Here is a 21,129-nt window from a genome sequence, read left to right as displayed (position 1 = left end):
GACACTGAAATTGTTCAGTCAACCAGCTGCAATCCCTTTTGACTCAACTGGCGTCTCACTTTTTGGCCCTCAGGAAAACATGTACCTCAGAAGACGTTTGTGTTTAATTGAAATACCAAATGAAAAATGTTGCCTACAGAGTTATGACTCATTGTTTAAACTACTGCACATCTGTAGACGGAATAATCGCGTAGAGACCAACAAAACGTCGCGCTGTTATGGATTTATGAAGGATGATTTTATGATTTATTTTCAAGCTGATTGCATTTCATCCTCGTTTAACCCTCTCAGAAGAGTGTTTTGTATACAAACGTGTTGTGCCCCTGAGGAACAAGGTTCTCAGTTACCTGCTCAACATCTAATGGCTTCCACATTACACAGGTGAATGTGTCAACACTTGAACAGATTGTGAGATTAAACGGTGAAGGAAATTGAGAGGTGAGAGTGGAAGGCTAGGCTACAACGCAAAACGGATATTTCCTCTCTTCTCTATCCCCTTTTCTTAATGTGTCGCCGTGTCTTTGTGTTAATTTGCTGCTTCAGTGAGATGCTACATCGAAAGCGCCATGTCTAATAACTTCAGCCGCCTTCACGCAAAAAACACATCAGAGTCTCACGCTCAGGTGCCACTCAAATTATTAAAAATAACCTCCACTACAATGCGTCCCTAAAGCAGAGAATTTACCAGACACGCAAGACGGGGCTGTGAAGCTTTCGCTGGCTGTCTTGCGGGTAAAATTGATGAGAGAGATGTCTTGTTGCTCTGCTCTCCCGCGTTTCAACTTCCAGGTTGCGTTGCTCACGTTGACATTTTCCCGTCTTCACGACACAAGTGAAAGTAGAATAAAGGATGACTTTAGATACGGTAACCTCTTCAATGTCACCTTTTTATCTTCAGTTCTAGAAAATTAGCTGAGAAATGAATCAGTGGTGAAATGACACTGGATTGCCTTAGCTTGTCTACCTTGTGCCGTCAAGGTGCGCGGGAATTATACAGTGACTTTCAGGGAGTCAGTGTTTGGAAAGGTAACTCGTCATAACTTTTAAACAAAGCAATATTTATGATTTATATATCGTTTTAAGTAAGACATAACGATAGGCATATAAACGTTTTGCTGACGCACTGTTTTAACGGAAATCCCGCTAGCAACATACTTTTATTTTATTTTATTTTTTTTTGCTAGCAACATACTGCTATGTTTACCTTCTCCACCAAACATGGATCACAAAACCAGTCATAAGGGTCATTTTTTCAAAATTGAGATTTATACATAATATGAAAGCTGAATAAATAAGCTTTTCAGTGATGTATAGTTTGTTAGGATAGGACAATATTTGGCCGAGATACAACTATTTAAAAATCAGGAATCTGAGGGTGCAAAAAAATCAAAATATTGAGAAAATTGCCTTTAAAGTTCTTCAAATAATGTTCTTAATGTATATGACTAATCAAAAATTAAGTTTTCATACATTTACAGTAGGAATTTTACAAAATATCTTCATGGAACATGATCTTTACTTAATTTCCTAATGAGTTTTTCCATAAAAGAAAAATCAATAATTTTGACCCATACAATGTATTATAGGCTATTGCTACAAATATACCCCAGCGACTTAAGACTGGTTTTGTGGTCCAGGGTCATATATGTCATCGCGTTCGTGTATTTATGTAGTCAGGCTTGCCATCAACCTTGAACTCACAATTCAGACTTTTTTTTCTCAGAATTGAGATATAAACTTGCAATTCTGACAGAATTATGTTAAACAAACAACTGCGAGAAATAAAGTCAGAATTGTAAGATAAAAACTCACAATTATTACTTTTTCTCAAAAATGTGTGATATATACTCATAATTGCAAGAAATTAAGTCCAAATTATGAGATAAAAACCTGCAATTAGGACTTTTTTTCTCAGAACTGCGTGTTATAAAGGGTGAATTGCAAGATATAAACTCAGAAAAAAGTCAGAATTTTGACTATTTCTCAGAAAATTGCAAGTTTTTTCATAATTACGTGTTATCTCACAATTCTGAGAAATAAAGTTGCAATTTGACTTTTTTTGCGTGATATAATTGCATGATATAAACTTGCAGTTTCGAGTTATAAAATTCAATTTTGAGGGAAGAAAAAAAACTGATGTTCTCAGAATTGCGCATTTATATTTCACGATTCTAAACTTGCAATTGCATGTTATAAGAGAAAAATTGCGAGATATAAACTCAAAAAAAGTCAGAATTGTGATTTTACATCTCGCATTTCTGACTTTATTTCTCAGGACTGCGACTATATTTCTCGCAATTGGGAGTTTATCACACAATTCTTGACTTAACTGACAATTCTGAGAAAAAAGTTTGAATTGCAAAATGTAAACTCACAATTGCGAGAAAAAAAGTCACAATTACTGTACTTTTTTAATTCAATGGCAGAAACAGGCTTCCATAAACTTGTGAGATTACAAAACCATTGTAAAATGTTTTAAATGTTCCATATGCAATAATAAAAAAAAAAAAAAACGACTGTACATTGTGCACTTTAACACCTCAACCCTTTCTTCTGACTCCTTTTTCAAAGTAAATGCTGAGATAAAAGATGACATTTTCCTCATAAACAGTAGTTTAAGTGAACATGATCTGTCATATCACCAGTTTGTGAAATGGATGTTCTACTCTTTCATCAGCACACCACCACAGAAGTCATTCAAAGATGACATTTTAATGTCAATAAACATCTGGCGATTATTATTGTGAACAAATACAGAAGGTATTTGGAACACAGGGGTGACTCAATATGACATTTGCTTCACCAAACATGTTTGTTTGCAAATGTGCATGTCATTTAAGCTAAGCAAACAGCCGCAATTAATATGTGTGTATGTTTATTGTGTACATGAACATGTTCATGTGTATGAACGTTTAGTATTTGGCAGGGAACTCTACTGCTCTATATAGTACAGCTTAGGTTAATGTGTTTATTTAAAAATACCAAATTTATTAAAGAAATAATCTCTCATCATTTACTCACCCTCATGTCGTTCCAATCCTTGATTTAGATCTTTGTCTATTCAACAAAATGCACATTTTTTTCTTTTTATAAAAGCTGCAAAAATAACAACAAAAGCACCATTAAAGAACCATAAAATCACAATTTATGCACTAAAGTCCAAGTCCAAACAAGAAAATCATTTACTCTTGTGGAGATTAATTAAACAGATGGTTCATTCCAGGTACTATAAATCTTGGTTTGTTCTAGCACCATTAAAAAATGTTTATCTACAAATACTTAGCAAAATAATAATTAGAGAGATAATTAAAACTGAGTTTGAACTCACTGCAACGATAACATTATCCACTGTTCAAAAAACAAATCATGCCATTTTTGATTACATTGCATATCGCAATATCCTCCTTTCCTACTTCAATGCTAAAGTTCAAACTGTGAGCTATTTGATATAGCTTGATGCTTTATAATTATCAATCACCATGAGTATACACATAAATCATTTTTAACAGCAAAATGCAGAAGGACCATCGCCCCCTCATTGTCCTATAGATGCTTCTTTGTTTCTGCTTCATTGTTAACCTTTAATTAATAAATTAATTAATGAACCAATGACTCATGGGTGTGGGCGGCTCCTCCCACTGTGTGACTGAGCACACATCGTTAATCAGGGCCATTTCCATTAACCGGGTCAAGCGGGGTCATGCTCAAACAATTACAGCTTGATTAAGAGATGTTCATCAGGAAATCCCACCTGAAGACAAGCCACGGCTCGGACCAAACCGGTCTCCGAAACCTCCAACAGGTAGATATGGAGTGTGATGTTTGGAAAAATGATTTTCTTTTTGAGACTTGCTTGAATAGATGTTCTCTTTCAAAGAGTTCCTCCAACTTTCATTCAATCTGAAGATAATGTCACAGCCGCCCTGAGATTGGCCTTCTGGTTCCTTCGGGCTGACAAAAGGAAAAGCTGCAGCAAGGGTTCATGGGTAATTACAGCACTCCTTCAGCTAACCGTGGGAAGGATAGCTTATAAAGACGGCAATGTGAGCTTAGTGGAGCTGACTCTGTGAAAAGATGGTAGAGCTGCGAGATAAGAGGAAAAACAAGACCTTGGAGTCAAAAGTGAAATGAAAAGAGAAGACCTCATTTGAATTTATCTGCTCTCCAACAAAAGGAAGAACTGACCAGCGTGGGAAGCATAAATGTGTTTTTTAATTAATTTAGAGTGATAGGATCTTGCTGCAATACAGTTGACATCCTGCATCAAAACGTGCATGCATAATCGGTGTGGTGCTGCTCAGCACTGTTTATCAAAAAGGCATTTATTAAAGGATAAGTTTACTTCCAGAATAGAAATTTCCTGATGATTTATTCACCCCCATGTCATCCAAGATGTTCATGTCTTTCTGTCTTCAGTCGCAAAGAAATTAAGGTTTATGAGGAAAACACTCCAGGATTTTTCTCCATAGTGGACTTCAATGGTGGCCAACGGGTTGAAGGTCCAAACTGCATTTTCAATGCAGCTTCCAAGGGCTCTACACGATCCCAGCCAAAGAATAAGGGTCTTATCTAGTGAAACGATTAGTCATTTTCTTAAAACAATAAAAATGTATATACTTCTTACCACAAATGCTCGACCTCACGCATTACATAATCACGTTGGAAAGGTCACATGTGACGTAGGTGAAAGTACCGGGCCAGTTTTTACAAAGCAAACGTGCAAAGTCAAACGCCCTTTAAAAAAAAATGATAAAACAACTGTCAAACAATTATTTTGGTCATTTTTATTCTGGAAGTGAACAAAATAAATATTGAATAAACTTCACTCACCTACAATATGGGTTGAAATAAAATGTCTGTCAGGCTTGATGCAAGATCCACATGCAGTGACAGATACACTAAAAATGGTGTAAAAACAATTTTCAGTGAGAAATTGCTAGTAAATTTCACAATTAATTACAAGTAAGAAACATACTCTGATAATCCATAATCCAATAATCTGACTGAATGCAGATGATTTAATCATTTACATTATGTTTACACTGATTTGGCATATGGTTTAATTTAAAGTGACACACACTGCATTAAAAATATACGTCTTTGTCTTTCATGGATTCCCTGGGAATTGAACCTATGACCTTGCTGTTGCTAGCGTCATTTGTTTGAACTACAGGAATATTTAAGCACTCTAAAGCCACAATTTGGATTCTTTTTTGTGTAGATTACCACAATTTTTGGATGTAAATATGATCATATTTCTTATGTAAATAGGAGATTTTGATTTTTGTAATATTTGTCAATATAAAAAAATAAATAAATAATGAATTTAGTTGGCGCACATAGCCTAGTGGGCATGTGTGCGACATATAACGACTTACGTTACGGGTGTCCCGAGTTCGAATCCCGGCATGAGGATTCTGTACTTTGAGTTACTTAAGACAAAACAACACAAACAATACAGCCAAGCAGTCAATCTGTCACATTTACATCCTATACTGGTCAAAAGTCTACAGCTGAGGTCAAAAGTTTGCATACACCTTGCAGAATCGAATCTAATTTTTTTTCTTTTTTCTGGGAAACATGTAAGTATCTTCTGCAGCTTCTAAAGTGCAGTAATGAATGGATATTTAGGCAAAATAACAAAAATGTACACTTCATTCTGTTCAAAAGTTTTCACCCCCTGGCTCTTGATGCATCATTTTCCCTTCTGGAGCATCAGTGAGCATTTGAACCGTCTGTAATAGTTGCATATGAGTCCCTCAGTTGTCCTCAGTGTGAAAATATGGTTCTCAAATTCAGGCCCGGTTCCAGAACCAAATCACTGAGGGTGCTTCTGAAAATTGTGAGGGTGCTCACAAAAAATATGCATGGAACTGTATGAAAACGGTACCACCAAATAGGACTGAGTAATATAAATCGTCTACACTAGTATCGTAATTGTAGTTTCAACAAATGCCATCTAACATCAAGAATACACTGTGAAGGTTATTACTGCATGCTCATCTAGGATGGCGCCAATTGTTGTAGCCAGTGGTTGTAAATGCATCATCTGTCCCAGCTGAGCCAAATTTACGACAAGCATAACAAAATGCTGCATCCCGTTCAGCAGAATATTCCAGCCACTCTCTATTTTTAAACCAAGAGCTACTAAATGAGCGGTTATTTCCACGGCCACTAAAAGTTCGACTTGGGTATTTTTCTAGGCACATCACCTGTAAGGGCTCTTCGTCACCTAAGTCGCTTGGCGCCATCGGCTGCGGCACTTGCTGGGGTCTGTCGCCCGGGTTTGCAGGGGTGTCATGCGGTGCGAGTGAGGTTGTAGGGCGGGGCACGCTGTTGCTGTCATCGGCAGGTGGAGTTATTTGACAGATTAATTGATGAACATCTTGGTCTGAAGATTTCTGGGCTTTCTTTAGCCAATTCCTTATGTCCATAATGCGATTTTTTTAAGTACTGTAAAAAGTTAGCTAACGAATTTCCTGAGCTGGACGCACATTGAATGAATAAAGAGACAGCGTCACACGTCACTTACGCTTCATGATCGCAAACTGAGAATGCTCACAACCAATCAAATGCCGAGGCATTAAAAGCATGATGAAAATAAGATAATTATTTATAAGCTTGTGTGTACGTATTAATTTGGCGAATTTATGTATGTGTGTGCATCTGTCTGCGTGTTCATTAATTTAAAAATTAATACGCTATTAATAATTTTATCTGAGGGTGCTTTTGCTTTTGTTTGGGGGTGCTTAGCACCCTCAAGCACCCCCGTAGAACCGGGCCTGCTCAAATTCATAGAGTTATCTTGGTCAATCTTGGAAAAGGTTTAAATACACAAAAATGCTGAAAAACCAAATAATTTGTGGGACCTGAAGAACAGCAGGCAGTTTGACTGTTCAGGACAAACAACGGGCTCATGAACAACTATCAACTATCAAAAAAAACATAGCAGTGGATCATTCAGGTAACAACACAGTATTAAGAATTAAGCGTATGTAAACTTTTGAACGGGGTCATTTCTATGAATTCAACAATTCATTATCTTATTCAGGTCTGTACTAAATAAAAATAACATGTATTTTGTATGGTCCCTCTTATTTTGGTAAAATAATTAACACTTTGCAGATTCTGCAAGGTGTATGTAAACTTTTGACCTTAACTGTACATGAAATGTGAATTTTTAAGGTCTGATTTCAGCTCATGCGTAGTAACAGACAACATTCACACAGTTTGTGTTACTGTAAATGAATGGAAGTGAATGCCGCAAAAAATGATTAAATGTTGCCTAAACGTTGTGTATTTTGATTACTTTGCACTTCATACAACTGTAAATGTAAACCAGAAGTTTGAAAAAAGAATAATTACTTTGTCTTTACATCCAATCCAGTAAAACGGCAGTTTCAGCAAAACCAGAGGAGACGGATATGGGTCATTGTGCTGCGGTTGACAGTAATCAAAGACAGGAATTAGTTTCCCAGTTAAATGATAAGAAGAGAGGACCATTAACAGTGAGGAAGTGACAGAACGGGGGTTGATGAAGAAGAGCGACTCAAAGCGTGAGAGAGAGAGAAGGGATGGGGGTGAAATGCTAATTTTCGGTGTCTGTTCCGAGCAGCTGGCTTTGGTATGGATGACATGAATGATGAATTGTGCTGTACTGGTACCACCAGCCTCTCTGCTTCCATTCCTCATTACTGTGTGTGAGAGAGAATACAAAGAGAGGGGGGAAAAACAGCAACAGCAGCCAGGGATGTTTCCTTTAATTAACCCACATACCAGCACATCTCCAACAAGCACAAATGGCAACACACACTCGTGCGTTTATCTGCTGCAGTCGCGGGTTCAAATGCAGCAGCGGCACAATGAAATCAAACACTAAACGTCTCATGCTCAGTACACACAATTAAAAGTCAATAGTCAAGCGTGAGCTCATATCTTATCGCTATGAGAACCAGAGATAAAACGGTGCAGACGGGGTGCTAATATTGCAACTCTAGAAGGCAATCATTTCCCCAAATAAACGGGGAAAAAGGGGAAAATACGTTTAGGCGAAGCAGGTGAAAAATGAGAAGGAAAAAGCCATGAAATTGGGAGAGAGAGGAAAAGTTGCTTTGCTGGCGAAATAAAAGGGCTAGTCATTATTTTTCAGCCTTGCAGGCTTACAGAACCCAGCAGTCTGTGTGTGTGTGTAGTTTACTCAAAGGGTCAGAGTAAATGAAAAGACAAGCCAGGTTATGGCATAAACACACACACAATCATTTTTCAGTGAACACAACAGCTCTGTACTACACAAGTCTTGTCTTTTTTTTTTTCTTGGGTTGGTTCTTTTTTGGTTCATGGTCTGAATCCAAGCAGTACCTATGAAAGTATAAAACTATAGTCTTAAAAATAAAGGTTCTTTATTTATATATTTATAGCTTTGATGGTTCCATTAAAACATTAAACATTAATGGAAACTTTCCATTGCAGAAAAGGTACTTCTTCAGACTAAGAATAAAATGGTTCTTTTAAGAACCCTGGTGAAAAAAAACAGCATATGCTGGTAGGTATGTTTTGATGCTGGGATGTTGGTTAGGTATGTTTTGATGCTGGTTTAAGCTGGTCCTTTGCTGGTTTATGCTGGTCATGTTGCTGGTCAAGGACCAGCATAAACCAGCTGAGCACCAGCATAAACCAACAAAGGACCAGCTTAAACCAGCACCAAAACATACCTACCAGCATATGCTGTTTTTTTCACCAGGGAACTGTTCACTTTTGGAACGTTGAATCTGACTGGCTGACGAACGTTCTAAGATCTGCAATTTTTTTTTAGGGAAACATACGCAAAAGTAGTTCCAGGCAGGTCTTGAGCGCATTACATGTCCATATCAGTTCGCCAAATGATTTCAGTCAAGGTACTTACATCCTAAAACAGCAAAAGAACCTAAACCCACAACAACACTGACCAAGTAAATAAATATAGTAAACAATAGGATATAACCCAAAATATAACCCAAACAAAATTACGTATACGACATAACTATATGTGGCAATCATGCTCTATTTCTCCCGCTCTCTCTTCCCTACAAACGCGCACACATACCCACAAAGAAACGAGTTTAGCGTTGCTCTGACGATTTTATCAATAAAACAGTTTAGCAATTTAAAAGCAACATGTAATTCTTACTAATAACGGCGCTGTTTTTGAAGATGACGAACTTAATGTTTTGCTATTAGTAGAAACGCTGCCGAGCAGAAAACACTGTTGAGAGACTATGGAAGGCCAAATGGTTCAAAAGCAGGTGAATTTTACGTCAACAACATATGCGTATGTAACGCACAGAGCCATGTAATCCACATGCACTTAATCCACACACACTTAATATTTCAGTGCTTTTTAAATACCCTTTTTTGCATTTACAGGTCACCACACGCAGTGTACATAAGTCACATGATCATTCTTTAATGTACTATAGCTATAACTACTATAACGTCAAAAAACACCTCATATGTGGCCGCTTACACAAACAGTGACTACACAATGCTTGAATAAAGGGCACAAGTTGATTGTGGCCACTCTGGACAATGCTTGTGTTTATACGTGGCTCGTTTCAGTTTCAGAAGTGTCCCAGAAGCGACTCTCTGCGCTGCTTCTGTAAAGATAGATGCTTATGTCTCCTACAATTTAAATGAATGGCTAGTGCGGTGGCTTTGACATACATAAACCCACCAACGTCCATCGCCATGACTTATCGTGAGGAAAAAATGACGTTATAAAATGGATAGTTCTGGTCTTTGATTCAGATTGGTTGAGCCATGTTCAAAGCTATTGTAAATTACACTACAAACATACACCTTTGTGTTGCTCGGCAACCACTTTGCTGCAACCACGGAACTGCATTGTTTGGCGGAAGAGTAATGTTTTTATTAAAATCATTACACTTTATATGCTCCGTTTTATTTTGTGAAACCTTACTACGTATATGGAATAACTATTTTATAAAAGCTTAGCGTCATGCCTAAGAATGCCCCTTAGCTGTTATAAATTCACTGTAAACCACGGCTTCTTAGGGCTTATTACTTTGTTTTAGTCACATAACATTGGTTAATTGAAACGCCGTTGCTTCTTTATCGACATTTATAAAACATTGCAAAAGTTTTATGCAAATCTGTAATGGAAATGTACTTTGTGTAAGAAAACATGTTTAAGAAATGAATCCAACTAAGAACTTTAAGGACAAAACCTGATGAACGTTTTCAAATACAACATCTGAACAATATTTAAGGTGTGGTACAAGCTGAATAATTGACTCCGGGGCTTGTGTGTGCATTATTGTCTAATAATTCAATGGCCCATTGTCAATTATTCCTTACATGTAATCACTTTGAAATGTATAAATGGCTGAAAATGCAACTCTCGAAATATCACTCCCATTGTTTTATTGAGTAGTTTATGTTCTACAGAAGAAAAACAAGGCATATTGGAATGACACGAGGGTAAGTAAATGATGACTTTTGGATTTACTTTAATATTACCAATAAATGTAATCTGTTTTTACCAACTTCCTGTAATGATGTGACATCTGACATCTGTTTTACATCTTCACCATGCAGGAAACTGCATGTTCTTGTAGCCCAAAAATTAAGTCTAGTCAGCTGAATGTCAGGTTTGGATGAGTTACACTAAGAATTTAGTGGCTTTGGCAGGATGGATGGGTCATTTTTTAATCTCATTTATCAGACCTCTGATCTAAGTGCTTCAAAGACACATTTATCTGTCTGAACGACTTAAGGTAAGTACTCTGAATGTGCCAAAAAAAAAAAAAAAAAAAAAAAAAAAGAGAATTATGAAGTCTTTAAAGCTCTTTTTCCATCCATCTGTCCTTCCCCTATATATAATATATAGAAGAAAATTCTAGAGATTTCCATCAAAAGCTTACAATTTTCAAAGTACATAATCTAGATTTCTGTAAAAAACACATGTAGGCTGTTACAGTACAGATGGAAAGGGGGGCAGAGTAAGAGCATGTGCCATTAAAAAACAGTATGTGTCCCATCTCTGGAAAGGATTGATGACTTTTGTCGCCGTTTCTGTATTTATCATCCTTTTGTAGCCTTTCTGTTGAGAAAGCAGCGGGAGGTTGTGCATACAAATGATAAAAAATGATCTGAGCGTCTCGAATTCAGCCGATTCAGCCTGTGAAAACAAAGGCTCGGTGTGAAACGCAGCAGAAACACGCCACAGACCTTGATGCATTTTTCACAATATACCTTTATTATCTTAATAAATACAAAAAAACAACAACACTGTGATGTTTAAAGAAACAAGTATTAAAAAAGACACTAAAATGCATTAGACATTAGAAATATCAATATTAATTTTGGTATGTTCTGTAAGTGACATCTTTGTCTTATGGACATTTAGTGTACCGGCACGTTTTCAGATGGAAGAGAAAGGAATGGAAATCCACTGTCGACAGGGCCAAAAAGGAAGAGAGAGAGAGAGCATAGCAATCCATCAGGTACAAGGGGTGGAGAAACGTTTCAATAGCGAACATGGAATGAACTCTCTTACGTGAGGATGCATATGAATATATACATTTATATACACCCACATCAACACCACCGATATAGATGTAAAATCACCTGAGATACTCGTTCGCACCTCATTATTCCAAACAGCTGGACACTAGCGTTGAAATGACGTGATTTCCGAGAGAAAGACACGGGGGGCGGGACGTCGGCCCGCTTCGGGAGAGCTCTCCTCAGTAACGTCGTACAAAAACGAAGACGGAAATAACGAAAGAAAACAGTCATTTCACCAAGAACTCCTGAAGTTTCCACAGTAAAAAATATCCTTTTTGAGCAGCCTTTTGTACATTTCGTTTTTCATAATATATTCATATATGTAAAATTTCATCAAGCAAAAAGAACCAACTGGACTGTTCGGGTAAACGTACTGTAATGTAGCGGCCTAAGACAGTGGAAACGTTTTCTGGACGTCTGACTGACGTTTTACAGCACACACCGAGGACGTGGAAAAGATATTGCCGTATTTTTGCAAAGTCAAATGCATAATGTTATTGGCTTTAGCTCGATAGTCATTTTGTGATTACAGGACAAATATCTGAATCGAGATACCAGTGAATGTGGATTTATGGATCCTGGTGATTCAGTGCCCTGCATAGGTAAAGTAGAACTTAAAAACAAGGCTTTGGGACATTGTCAGAAATATAAAAAACAAGATACATTAAGTGCTCAACAAAAAGGTTAAATTAAGTTACCTGAATTGATTCTCCACTCGTGATTTGAGACTTACGCAGAATCTCAAGACAGTTGACGTCTACAAGACCTCTAGAGTAAGGCAGAAGAAGCCTTACGGGAAGGCAGGGGCGTTGTAGTCTTGTTCATATGGCTTTTAAATTACTCACTTTCCAAGTGCTTGTAATCAAATTTTGAGTGGAGATCAAAAAAAAAATCAAAAAGCCCAATTGAACTATTCACCTCCAAACGTTAGCCAAGTTGGTGTCTATTAATTTTGCTATGCTCAGATGGACCAAATTAAACGCTAGACGCAAAACGAAAGCAAGCAGCAAAAGGTGAGCAGGGGAAAGAGGCAAAGTTGGTACCTGTAGTCCAGTGTAGTTCAAAGATCTGGCCTAAATATGTTCCAATTGGACCAAGTGGACTAAACTGAGTTATATTAACTAGTAGGGGCAGCTGGATGTGTTGAAAACAGAACCACTTCGGATAAATTTCCCTGCAAACAGCTTCCCAACCCATCTGTGACTATTTCCAGCAACGAGAGAGGGTCCGGGAACCCCACTGCCAAAAGTCTTTCGGCCGGCATAGACGCAGGCATATCTTAATATATCTCTGTACACGGTTATATATTTTCTTATCTCTAGTTACAGTACAGAAACTCCCCTTCACATTTCCTTTCCTCCAATTCTTCATGTCAGCAGGAGCTATGGTTTTGTGCTTATCACCAAAATTGCAGTGCAAAAGAAAATAATTAATTATAATAATTATTATAATGACAACAATTAATTCATGAGAAGTATTAACAAATGATGGATGACAACATAATTTCTATGGCACCACAGCCCATCAATTCACATATCGTACAAACGACCAACAGCGTAAGAGGGAGGAGAGCGCGGAAACAGAACTCGGCTTGCATAGCAATGCAATAACAATAATGTCATTTTCAATCTCCGATGTCAAGAATATATTTACAGGAAACTCGATTTCCTTTTCACAAGTTCACCAAAGCTGGGCGACTCAAATCTCAGGCCTTCCGTCTTTTTTTTTTCTTTTTTGTCCTCAACATTTTTCTTTTTTCTGTGAATGAATAGTTTAAGGAGGAAGGTGAGGGATGTTGCGGATCTTGTGGGTTGCATGTCCATCTTTACATCACATTTACAGTTTGTCCTTTTCATATTTTTTCTTTTTTTTCCTTCTTCCTTCCGACGCTTCACGAGTGCATTGCACCAAGCAGGTGAGGCATTTCCAGAACAGATAAAGGCATTCTTCAGTTTCCATCAAAAAGGCTCACTCTGTAAAGAATGCAAAGAGAATATGCCAGTTAGTTTTTTTTTTTTTATACAGCAACTCTTGAATGGAAAACCTTTAAACCTTCAAGTTTCAAACTTAGACTCACATAACTCTCCAGAGTACTGCGCGTTGGTCCCCATGTAGCTGCTTTCGCCCTGTTCAGAGCGCTGGTGCTGTCCCCTCGTCCCTTCACCTTTACGAGGACCCGTTGACCCTTTCGAGGAGGCCGTCCCAGATGAGCTGTGGCCCCCGGGAGATGGGAATGAAGGTTTGTTGTATGGCAATATGGCCTCTTCTGAAAACATACAAACATCCAAACCATACACTTAGTGGCAAATACATCTTTTTTTTGCTTTTCCAGTTTGGAACATGTTCATGATTGGTTTCGTTCTGACTAATACCGAGGTGACCGACTCTTGCCAGCTTTGACCAAACCCTACTCATTACCAAATCCTCCAACGGCTAAACGAATCTCCACACTGAAGTTTAAGATGAAAATGAAGACATATGATACCAAAGCATACGGGTTGCCCAACCCACATCCCCCTCTGTGTGGAGCCAGATCCAGGCCTGGTTCTTTATGCTTCGTTTGGGCTGGAAACCCAGAATGGTGGATCCTAATGATCAGATAGGCACAGATGGAGCTCGGCTTCATTGCAGCGTGTGTGTGTATACAGTGAAAAATGAGGGCTGGAACGATTAGAGTACATCTGTGCAGCTAAGTGTGCCTCCTGTCTGCTGGTTCCTGGAGAAGGCCGGTGTTGGCCATGGAAGAGCTCACTAAGAGGGGGAGACAAGGCAATCTGTTTGCTCCAGCTTGGCCTCCTTACAGCAGGGACTGTAAATGAATGCCAAGGGTCCACAGCTGGCACTGTCAAACATCTGCCTCTGATGACCAAGATAGCAAGATAATATTATACAGACCTGCTCTACTGAATTAAAAGCATGTTTACTCTGCCAGGCTGCTTTAACTCAAGTGGACATGTAAGATCAGGTTCAGGTCTTTCGTGAAAACATATTTCATCATCAAGTTAAAACACCAAAGAAGCATTTCTGCTACAGAGCAGCTGGTTTAGTCCTGCACTAGTTGGTGAACCTTTCAAATTTTGGAAGCTGTTTGACCAAACTGTTTTTCTGGACAGGCTGGTTGACTAAAGTGGTCTTGGTGCTGAAGACCAAGTCCAGGCATACGTTGGTTAGCATTAGTGTAATGCTGGTCTAGTTGGTGAACTATTCAAATTTTGGAAGCTGGTTGACCAAATTGTTCTACTAGACAAGCTGGTTGACTAAGGTGGTCTTGGTGCTAAAGACCAAGTCCAAAGATAAGTTGATTAGCACTAGTTTGGTGTTGGTCTAGTTGGTGAACCATTCAAATTTTGGAAGCTGGTTGACCAAACTGTTCTTCTGGACAAGCTGGTTGACTAACGAGGTGTTGGTTTAGTTGGTCAACCATTCAAACTTTGGAAGCTGGTTGACCAAATTGTTTTTCTAGACAAGCTAGTTGACCAAAGTGGTCTTGGTGCTAAAGACCAAACACAAGCATAGGTTGGTTAGCACTAGTTTGGTGCTGGTCTAGTTGGTGAACTGTTCAAATTTGGAAGCTGGTTGACTAAGGTGGTCTTTGTGCTGAAGACCAAGTCCAGGCATAACCTGGTTAGCACTAAGTTTGGTGCTGTTCTAGTTGGTGAACCATTAAAATTTTGGAAGCTGATTGAACTAATTGTTCTTCTGGAGCACAAGCTGGTTGACTAAGGTGGTCTTGGTGCTGAAGACCAAGTCCAGGCATAAGCTGGTTAGCACTAGTTTGGTGCTGGTCTAGTTGGTGAACTGTTCAAATTTTGGAAGATGGTTGACCTAATTGTTCTTCTGGACAAGCTGGTTGACTAAGGTGGTCTTGGTGCTAAAGACCAAGTCCAGGCATAAATTGTTTTGGAGCTGGTCTAGCTGGTGAACCATTCAAATTTTGGAAGCTGTTTGACCAAAACATCTTTCGGACAAGCTCACTGGTTTCTTTGAGGGCCACCTTCCAAAGTTTAGCTCCAACCTACCTAGAAGTTTCTGACAATCCTAAAGAGCTTGATTGGTTTAGATGTGTTAATTATAGTTGGAGCTGAATTCTACAGGCACTGGCACTCCTGGGGCAAGATTGGACATCTCTGGCCTAGCTGGTAAACACCAATGCTGGTTTGGATTCTTGGAAGGTGGCTCATCAAGAATGCCTTTTTGCACAAGTTTTCATCCAGACACTGATTCTAATGTGGTTTCTCCTTTATGAGTCAATTTAAGACATCAATCGTCCCTACCTGAAACAGGACCATTTTTCTGTCCTCTTCTGCTCTCCTCTCCTCTCTCTATGGATCCCAGTCTGTCCTGGGCTTGTTGGTGGCGCTCCAGTGAGGTTCGGGCCTGCCGGTCCAAGGAACTCTTCATCTCCTCCAGGCCCATCATGGGTTGCCTCTCCAAGGAGGAAGCCTTGCGATCAGAGGGGTTGGGCATGTTCCTCGCTCCCTGGACACGAGCTGTCTGGCAGGGTGGAGGCTCTGGTGGTGGAGGCAGATCTGGGAAAGAAGCAGGAAGGGTCATTTCAATTCAAACAATAGGTACGGCATTTCCATTCATGCACATTGTGCATTTATCATCATTTGACAGTAGGTGTCTTTTGGATCTACATAAATGCCCTCAAAAGGGTAATATTGATTTCATTCTGTTTGATAAATGATTATAATGGCTTGGATATTAGCTATTGCTACATGCATTTGCTTATGACCCCATCTGTCTCCTTTAACCAATGCTGACTTTCACATTAATTTAATAAAACATGCAAGAGAGCTCTGCTATCCACTGTAAACCAGTTTTTGGTCTTTAAAAGCGGTCTAAATTAATGCAATGAATCTGTGCTTCAACTAAACCAGGTGTTGGAATTATCTTTCAGTAAAAACTGGACTAAGCCTCACCATCAGCGCTGGCATCGCGGCGGTGCGGGGCAGTGCCAGGGCCTTTGTGTTTGCGGGTGGGCCTCGCCGCCCGCTGGTGACCCAAGCTGTGTGTTCCCACCGTGCTTCCGTCTGTGGAGAACGGGCTAGCGGGACGAGGTCTATGAGGTAGACCTTTATCTGCAGGGAGCAAAGAAAGAACCTTGGTTAGCCCGTAATATTATCGAAACACTACTTACAGAGATGATAAACGAATCTTGAAAGGGAAGCACGACAGGATGCTCAGGAGGAGGGCGGATAGCTTGTTAGTTTGATTCAGAAGCAGCAGAATCAATCAATACATTTCATTTCTATGGCAAGCCTGTTGGAAAAAAAGGTTTAAGATTGTGAAAATGGTTTAATGAAGATCATTATAGAGTCAGAAAGTGGCATGAAGTCAAACCTGAAGTGTATAATAAAAGAATCTGAAGATATCAGCACCAGTGTGCAGTGTAAACTGAATCACTTCAGCCAAAGACCAAAACCCTGTTAAATGAAAACAGCCGTTGCCAGCCAAATCCACCAAGCAAAATCCATAAAGATGTTAGTATTTGCACCATGCTGCTTCATCAAGGGTTTTCCAACAAAAAAATCAGAAAGCAGAAAAGAAGCATCATTTTGTTAAGAGTGAGCCATATTGCAGTCAGGAAACACCAGACTTCCAGACTCGAATTCCTCCAAACCGACCTCTCTTGCTCAGACTGGTGCCGTCCAGACGGTAACCAGCCTTGTCTGCGGCTGCCACCAGGGCTCGTGCAAAGCTGCAATGGGTGAAGAGCGAGCCGTCAGAGGAGCTGCCGGCACTAGACCTTCTGCTGGAGAAGTTTCTGTCATCATCTTCTGAAGCCGAGCCCCAACCGTTCACCATGGAGCCTGAAGGGGAGCGGCCGTATGGGTGTTAGATTAACCGGGTTTGCTAGAGATTTTACTTTATTCATATTTAAATGCTAATAAATTATTGATGCTTTTATAAAGGCAAATGGCAAACTAAATTTACCAGAATAATATAATGGGGCTTTAGTGTGCTGGAAATTATAATTCTCTTATGTGAATAAAGATGTGCTGTATAGTACAGGTGAGTTATGTTTGATAAGAGGTGAGTCAGCCACCTTCATTATTATGAGGTATTGCCATTGTAATGAAACTAATAACCAAAACAAAATGAATGATAAGGGTAGATTATGGAAAACATTAACAGCTAAAATAAAGAAAAAAGCAAAACCCAATGCATACAAAAAAAACAGAAAAATTAAGATAAAATATACAACAACAGCAAAAATCACATCTAACAAAAAATACAAAAGAAAACAAAATGACTGAGGAGGGTGAAATATGGAAACACACAACAGCCACAACAAAACAAAGAAGCAAAACAAAAAGCAAAACACATAGGCACACAAAAATACAGAAAAAAAGAACAAAAAAAGACAACAAAAACAATACAAAATGCAAAATAAAAAAAGAAAAACAAAACAAACAAAAACAAATCACATCAAACAAAAAATTCAAAAGAAAATAAAATGACTGAGGGTAGAATATAGAAAACAAAACAAAAAACAGGCATACAAAAATACAGAAATAAACAAACAAACAAAACAGAAAAAAACAAAAAAGACAAAAACAAATTAGACAACAAAAACAACAGAAAACATGAGGCAAAATGAAAAAAGGAAAAAATAAAAAATAAACAAACAGAAAAACAAAGATAAAAGAAAACAAACAACAACAACAAAATCACATCAAACTAAAAATGCAAAAGAAAACAAAATGACTGTAGATGGTAGAATATGGAAAACACATAACAGCCAAAACAAAACAAAAAAAGCAAAACACCCAGGCACACATAATAGAGAAATAAATAAACAAACTAAAAGAAAGAAAGAAAGAAAAAAACAAACAAAAGCAAATTAGACAACACAAAAAAACAACAAAAAAGTAAAAAAAAAAGAAAAGAAAAAAGAAACAAAACAAAAAGAAACAAAGTAAAAAAACAAACAGAAAAATATAAAACAAAAGAAAACAAACAACAACAACAAAAAAATGCATCAAACTAAAAATACAAAAGAAAACAAAATGACAAAGCAAAACACACAGGCACACAAAAATACAGTAATAAACAAACAAAAATAAAAAACATTAAAAAAAGACAAAACAAAACAAATTAAAGACAACAACAACAACAACAACAAAAAATACAAATCATTAGACAAAATTAAAAAATATGAAAAACACACAATAGCCAAAACAAAAAGTCAAACACCCAGGCACACAAAAATACAGAAATAAACAAACAAACAAAAACAAAGATAAAAAAAACATCAAAAAAGACAAAATTAAAGACAACAAATACAATATAAAAAACATGAGACAAAATGAAAAAAGAAAAACAAGATCAATGAGTCAATAAATCGCTAAATGAATCGTAACTAAAACATTTAATCATTTTTGATGCACTTATCCAAGCTGTTAGATTTTTTTTTCCTTCAGTAATCTATCCTACTTTCATCCTCTATATACGCGTACACCCGCCACCTGACTACACATCACGACCTCACTTCCTTTTGATTGCTGTCATGTGAAGGAACGCACGCACCTGCGCGTGGCCTGAGGTGAAGCAGCTGATATCGCACACGGAAACACGCAGCATGATCAAAGCAACCACGCGGCTACGTGCTGTTCTTCTTCTTTGGCACTTGTCAGATTTATGGCATGGATTTTTTTGATTGATGGCAACCCGGCACAAACATCCTCAGGGAAGCTGATGTGAGATGGCACGACTATTGTTTAATGATCCGAGAGGAAAGTTAAGAGGGTTACAGTGGTTACTGGTGTTGCCTGGGTAATACGTCTGGTTTCAAGAATGTTTCGAGATTTAACACTGAGCTAATTAGGTCTCGGTTACAGATTTATGACATGAATTGTTATAGTGTGTCAATGACAGAATACTTTCCATCCCAGCCTTATATGCAGGAAAAAGTAGAATCTCTCTCTCTCAAAAAAAAATCTACTGTAGTAGTGTAATCCTTATATCTTAAAAAAATGCAGCTTTAAAAATGATTCATTACTACTAATAAAAATATAGTTATTTCTAAAAAAAAAAATAAAAAAATACATGTATTAATAATAATAATTAATAATAAAAATATAAATAATAAGCTGGTATTACTATACGTTTTGAACATCTGTAACACTATATTCATACCCACGTCCAACCCAAATTATAATATAATAATAATAATAATAATAATAATATGATAACATTATAATACCTGCAAATAAAACAAAGGATTTCTAAGCAATGTGCAGAAAAAGTAAAAACATTCAAAAAGACAAAAAAACATTATTTTGTCTCTTTTTTCTTCTTCTTCTTTTTCTTCTATCATTAAGAATAATATATTTACCACTACTACTAAAAATCTAACATTAATTGTACAATAAATTTATTATTATTAATAATAACACTAACAAAACCAATAATAGTAATAATAATATTATTATTAAAATGAAAATAAAATCTATTCTAATCTTTTAAAAAATCTACTACTACTAATAAAATATATTATTATTATTATTATTATTATTATTATTGTTATTATTAACTTATTATTATTGTTAAAAATAATTTACTACTACCACAATACATTATTATTATTATTATTAACATAATAACAACAACATCAAATCATTAAGCATAATATATTTCCTACTAATACTAAAAATCTAGTAAATTATACAATAAATTATTATTATTAACAACAAAAATAGTACTACTACTACTACTAATAATTATTATTAACATTTTATTATTATTATTATTATTAATAAAAATTATTATTAACAACAATAGTAAGAATATTTATTATTTATTCAAATAAAAATAAAATCTGTTACTACTAATAATAAAATACAGTATTATTATTATTATTAACAATTATTATTATTATTATTATTATTATTATTATTATCATCATCTTGCATCACTAATAGTAATATATTTCCTACAAATACTAAAAATTTACAGTTATTTATACAATAAATTATTATTTTTATCAACAACATTAGTACTAATAATTATTCTTTTTTTCATTATTATTATTAAATGAAATTTTATTATTATTATTATTATTATTATTAACAATAACAATAAATTGCTATTTAAAAAATATATTTTTATTTTAATTGATAAATGTAATACTTTTTATAAATAATAATAGTTTTATCTATATAACTATATAATTGAAAATCTGTAACACCATATTCATAAAGTAAATACTGCTTGTTGCAAGCAAACAAAACCCTTACAAAAATGCTATTATAATACCTGCAAATATAACAAAGGATTTCAAAGCACCAACAAATTTAGTTTGTTTCTCTCGTCTAAAAGAGAAAAGAATATAATGCAGACCCCCCCAAAAAAAAACCTTGCTAGCAGTCTCTTCCTTTTAATTTCCTCAGAAACTGCATACGGCTTTGTTTCGCTAAAAAAAAAAAAGTTAGGTCCCTCGAGACTGTCTCTCAGCAAAGCAAGACTGCATATAATGAATTGGATGTGCTGGCGGAGACAGAGGCGGGTACAGAGCTCCACATCAGAGAGGACAGCTCCTGCAGAATACCTGCACTA

The 21,129-nt window shown here is 36.8% G+C and overlaps 1 protein-coding gene across 12 annotated transcripts in view; it reads right to left on the bottom strand.

Moving 5' to 3' along the window:
- Positions 1-11,233: 11,233 nt before the first annotated feature.
- The window catches only part of robo2 (roundabout, axon guidance receptor, homolog 2 (Drosophila)), a 489,160-nt gene continuing 479,264 nt past the window's right edge, over positions 11,234-21,129 (bottom strand). For 10 of the 12 annotated variants that reach the window (XM_051129111.1, XM_051129117.1, XM_051129114.1 and 7 more), the window contains 5 exons: positions 17,196-17,381; positions 16,491-16,649; positions 15,840-16,094; positions 13,643-13,831; positions 11,234-13,538 (listed from right to left, as the gene is read on the bottom strand). In XM_051129111.1, the coding sequence (XP_050985068.1) occupies positions 13,537-13,538; positions 13,643-13,831; positions 15,840-16,094; positions 16,491-16,649; positions 17,196-17,381 (791 nt within the window). In that variant the 3' untranslated portion in view covers positions 11,234-13,536. The remainder of the gene's footprint in view (positions 13,539-13,642; positions 13,832-15,839; positions 16,095-16,490; positions 16,650-17,195; positions 17,382-21,129) is intronic. The other 2 variants (XM_051129121.1, XM_051129122.1) reach the window with 1 other exon arrangement.

Source organism: Labeo rohita, chromosome 15 (genome assembly GCF_022985175.1).
Source record: "Labeo rohita strain BAU-BD-2019 chromosome 15, IGBB_LRoh.1.0, whole genome shotgun sequence".
Lineage (NCBI taxonomy): Eukaryota > Metazoa > Chordata > Actinopteri > Cypriniformes > Cyprinidae > Labeo > Labeo rohita.
The sequence above is the reverse complement of the archived record's forward strand: the minus strand, read 5'-3'. Positions and strand labels throughout refer to the sequence as shown.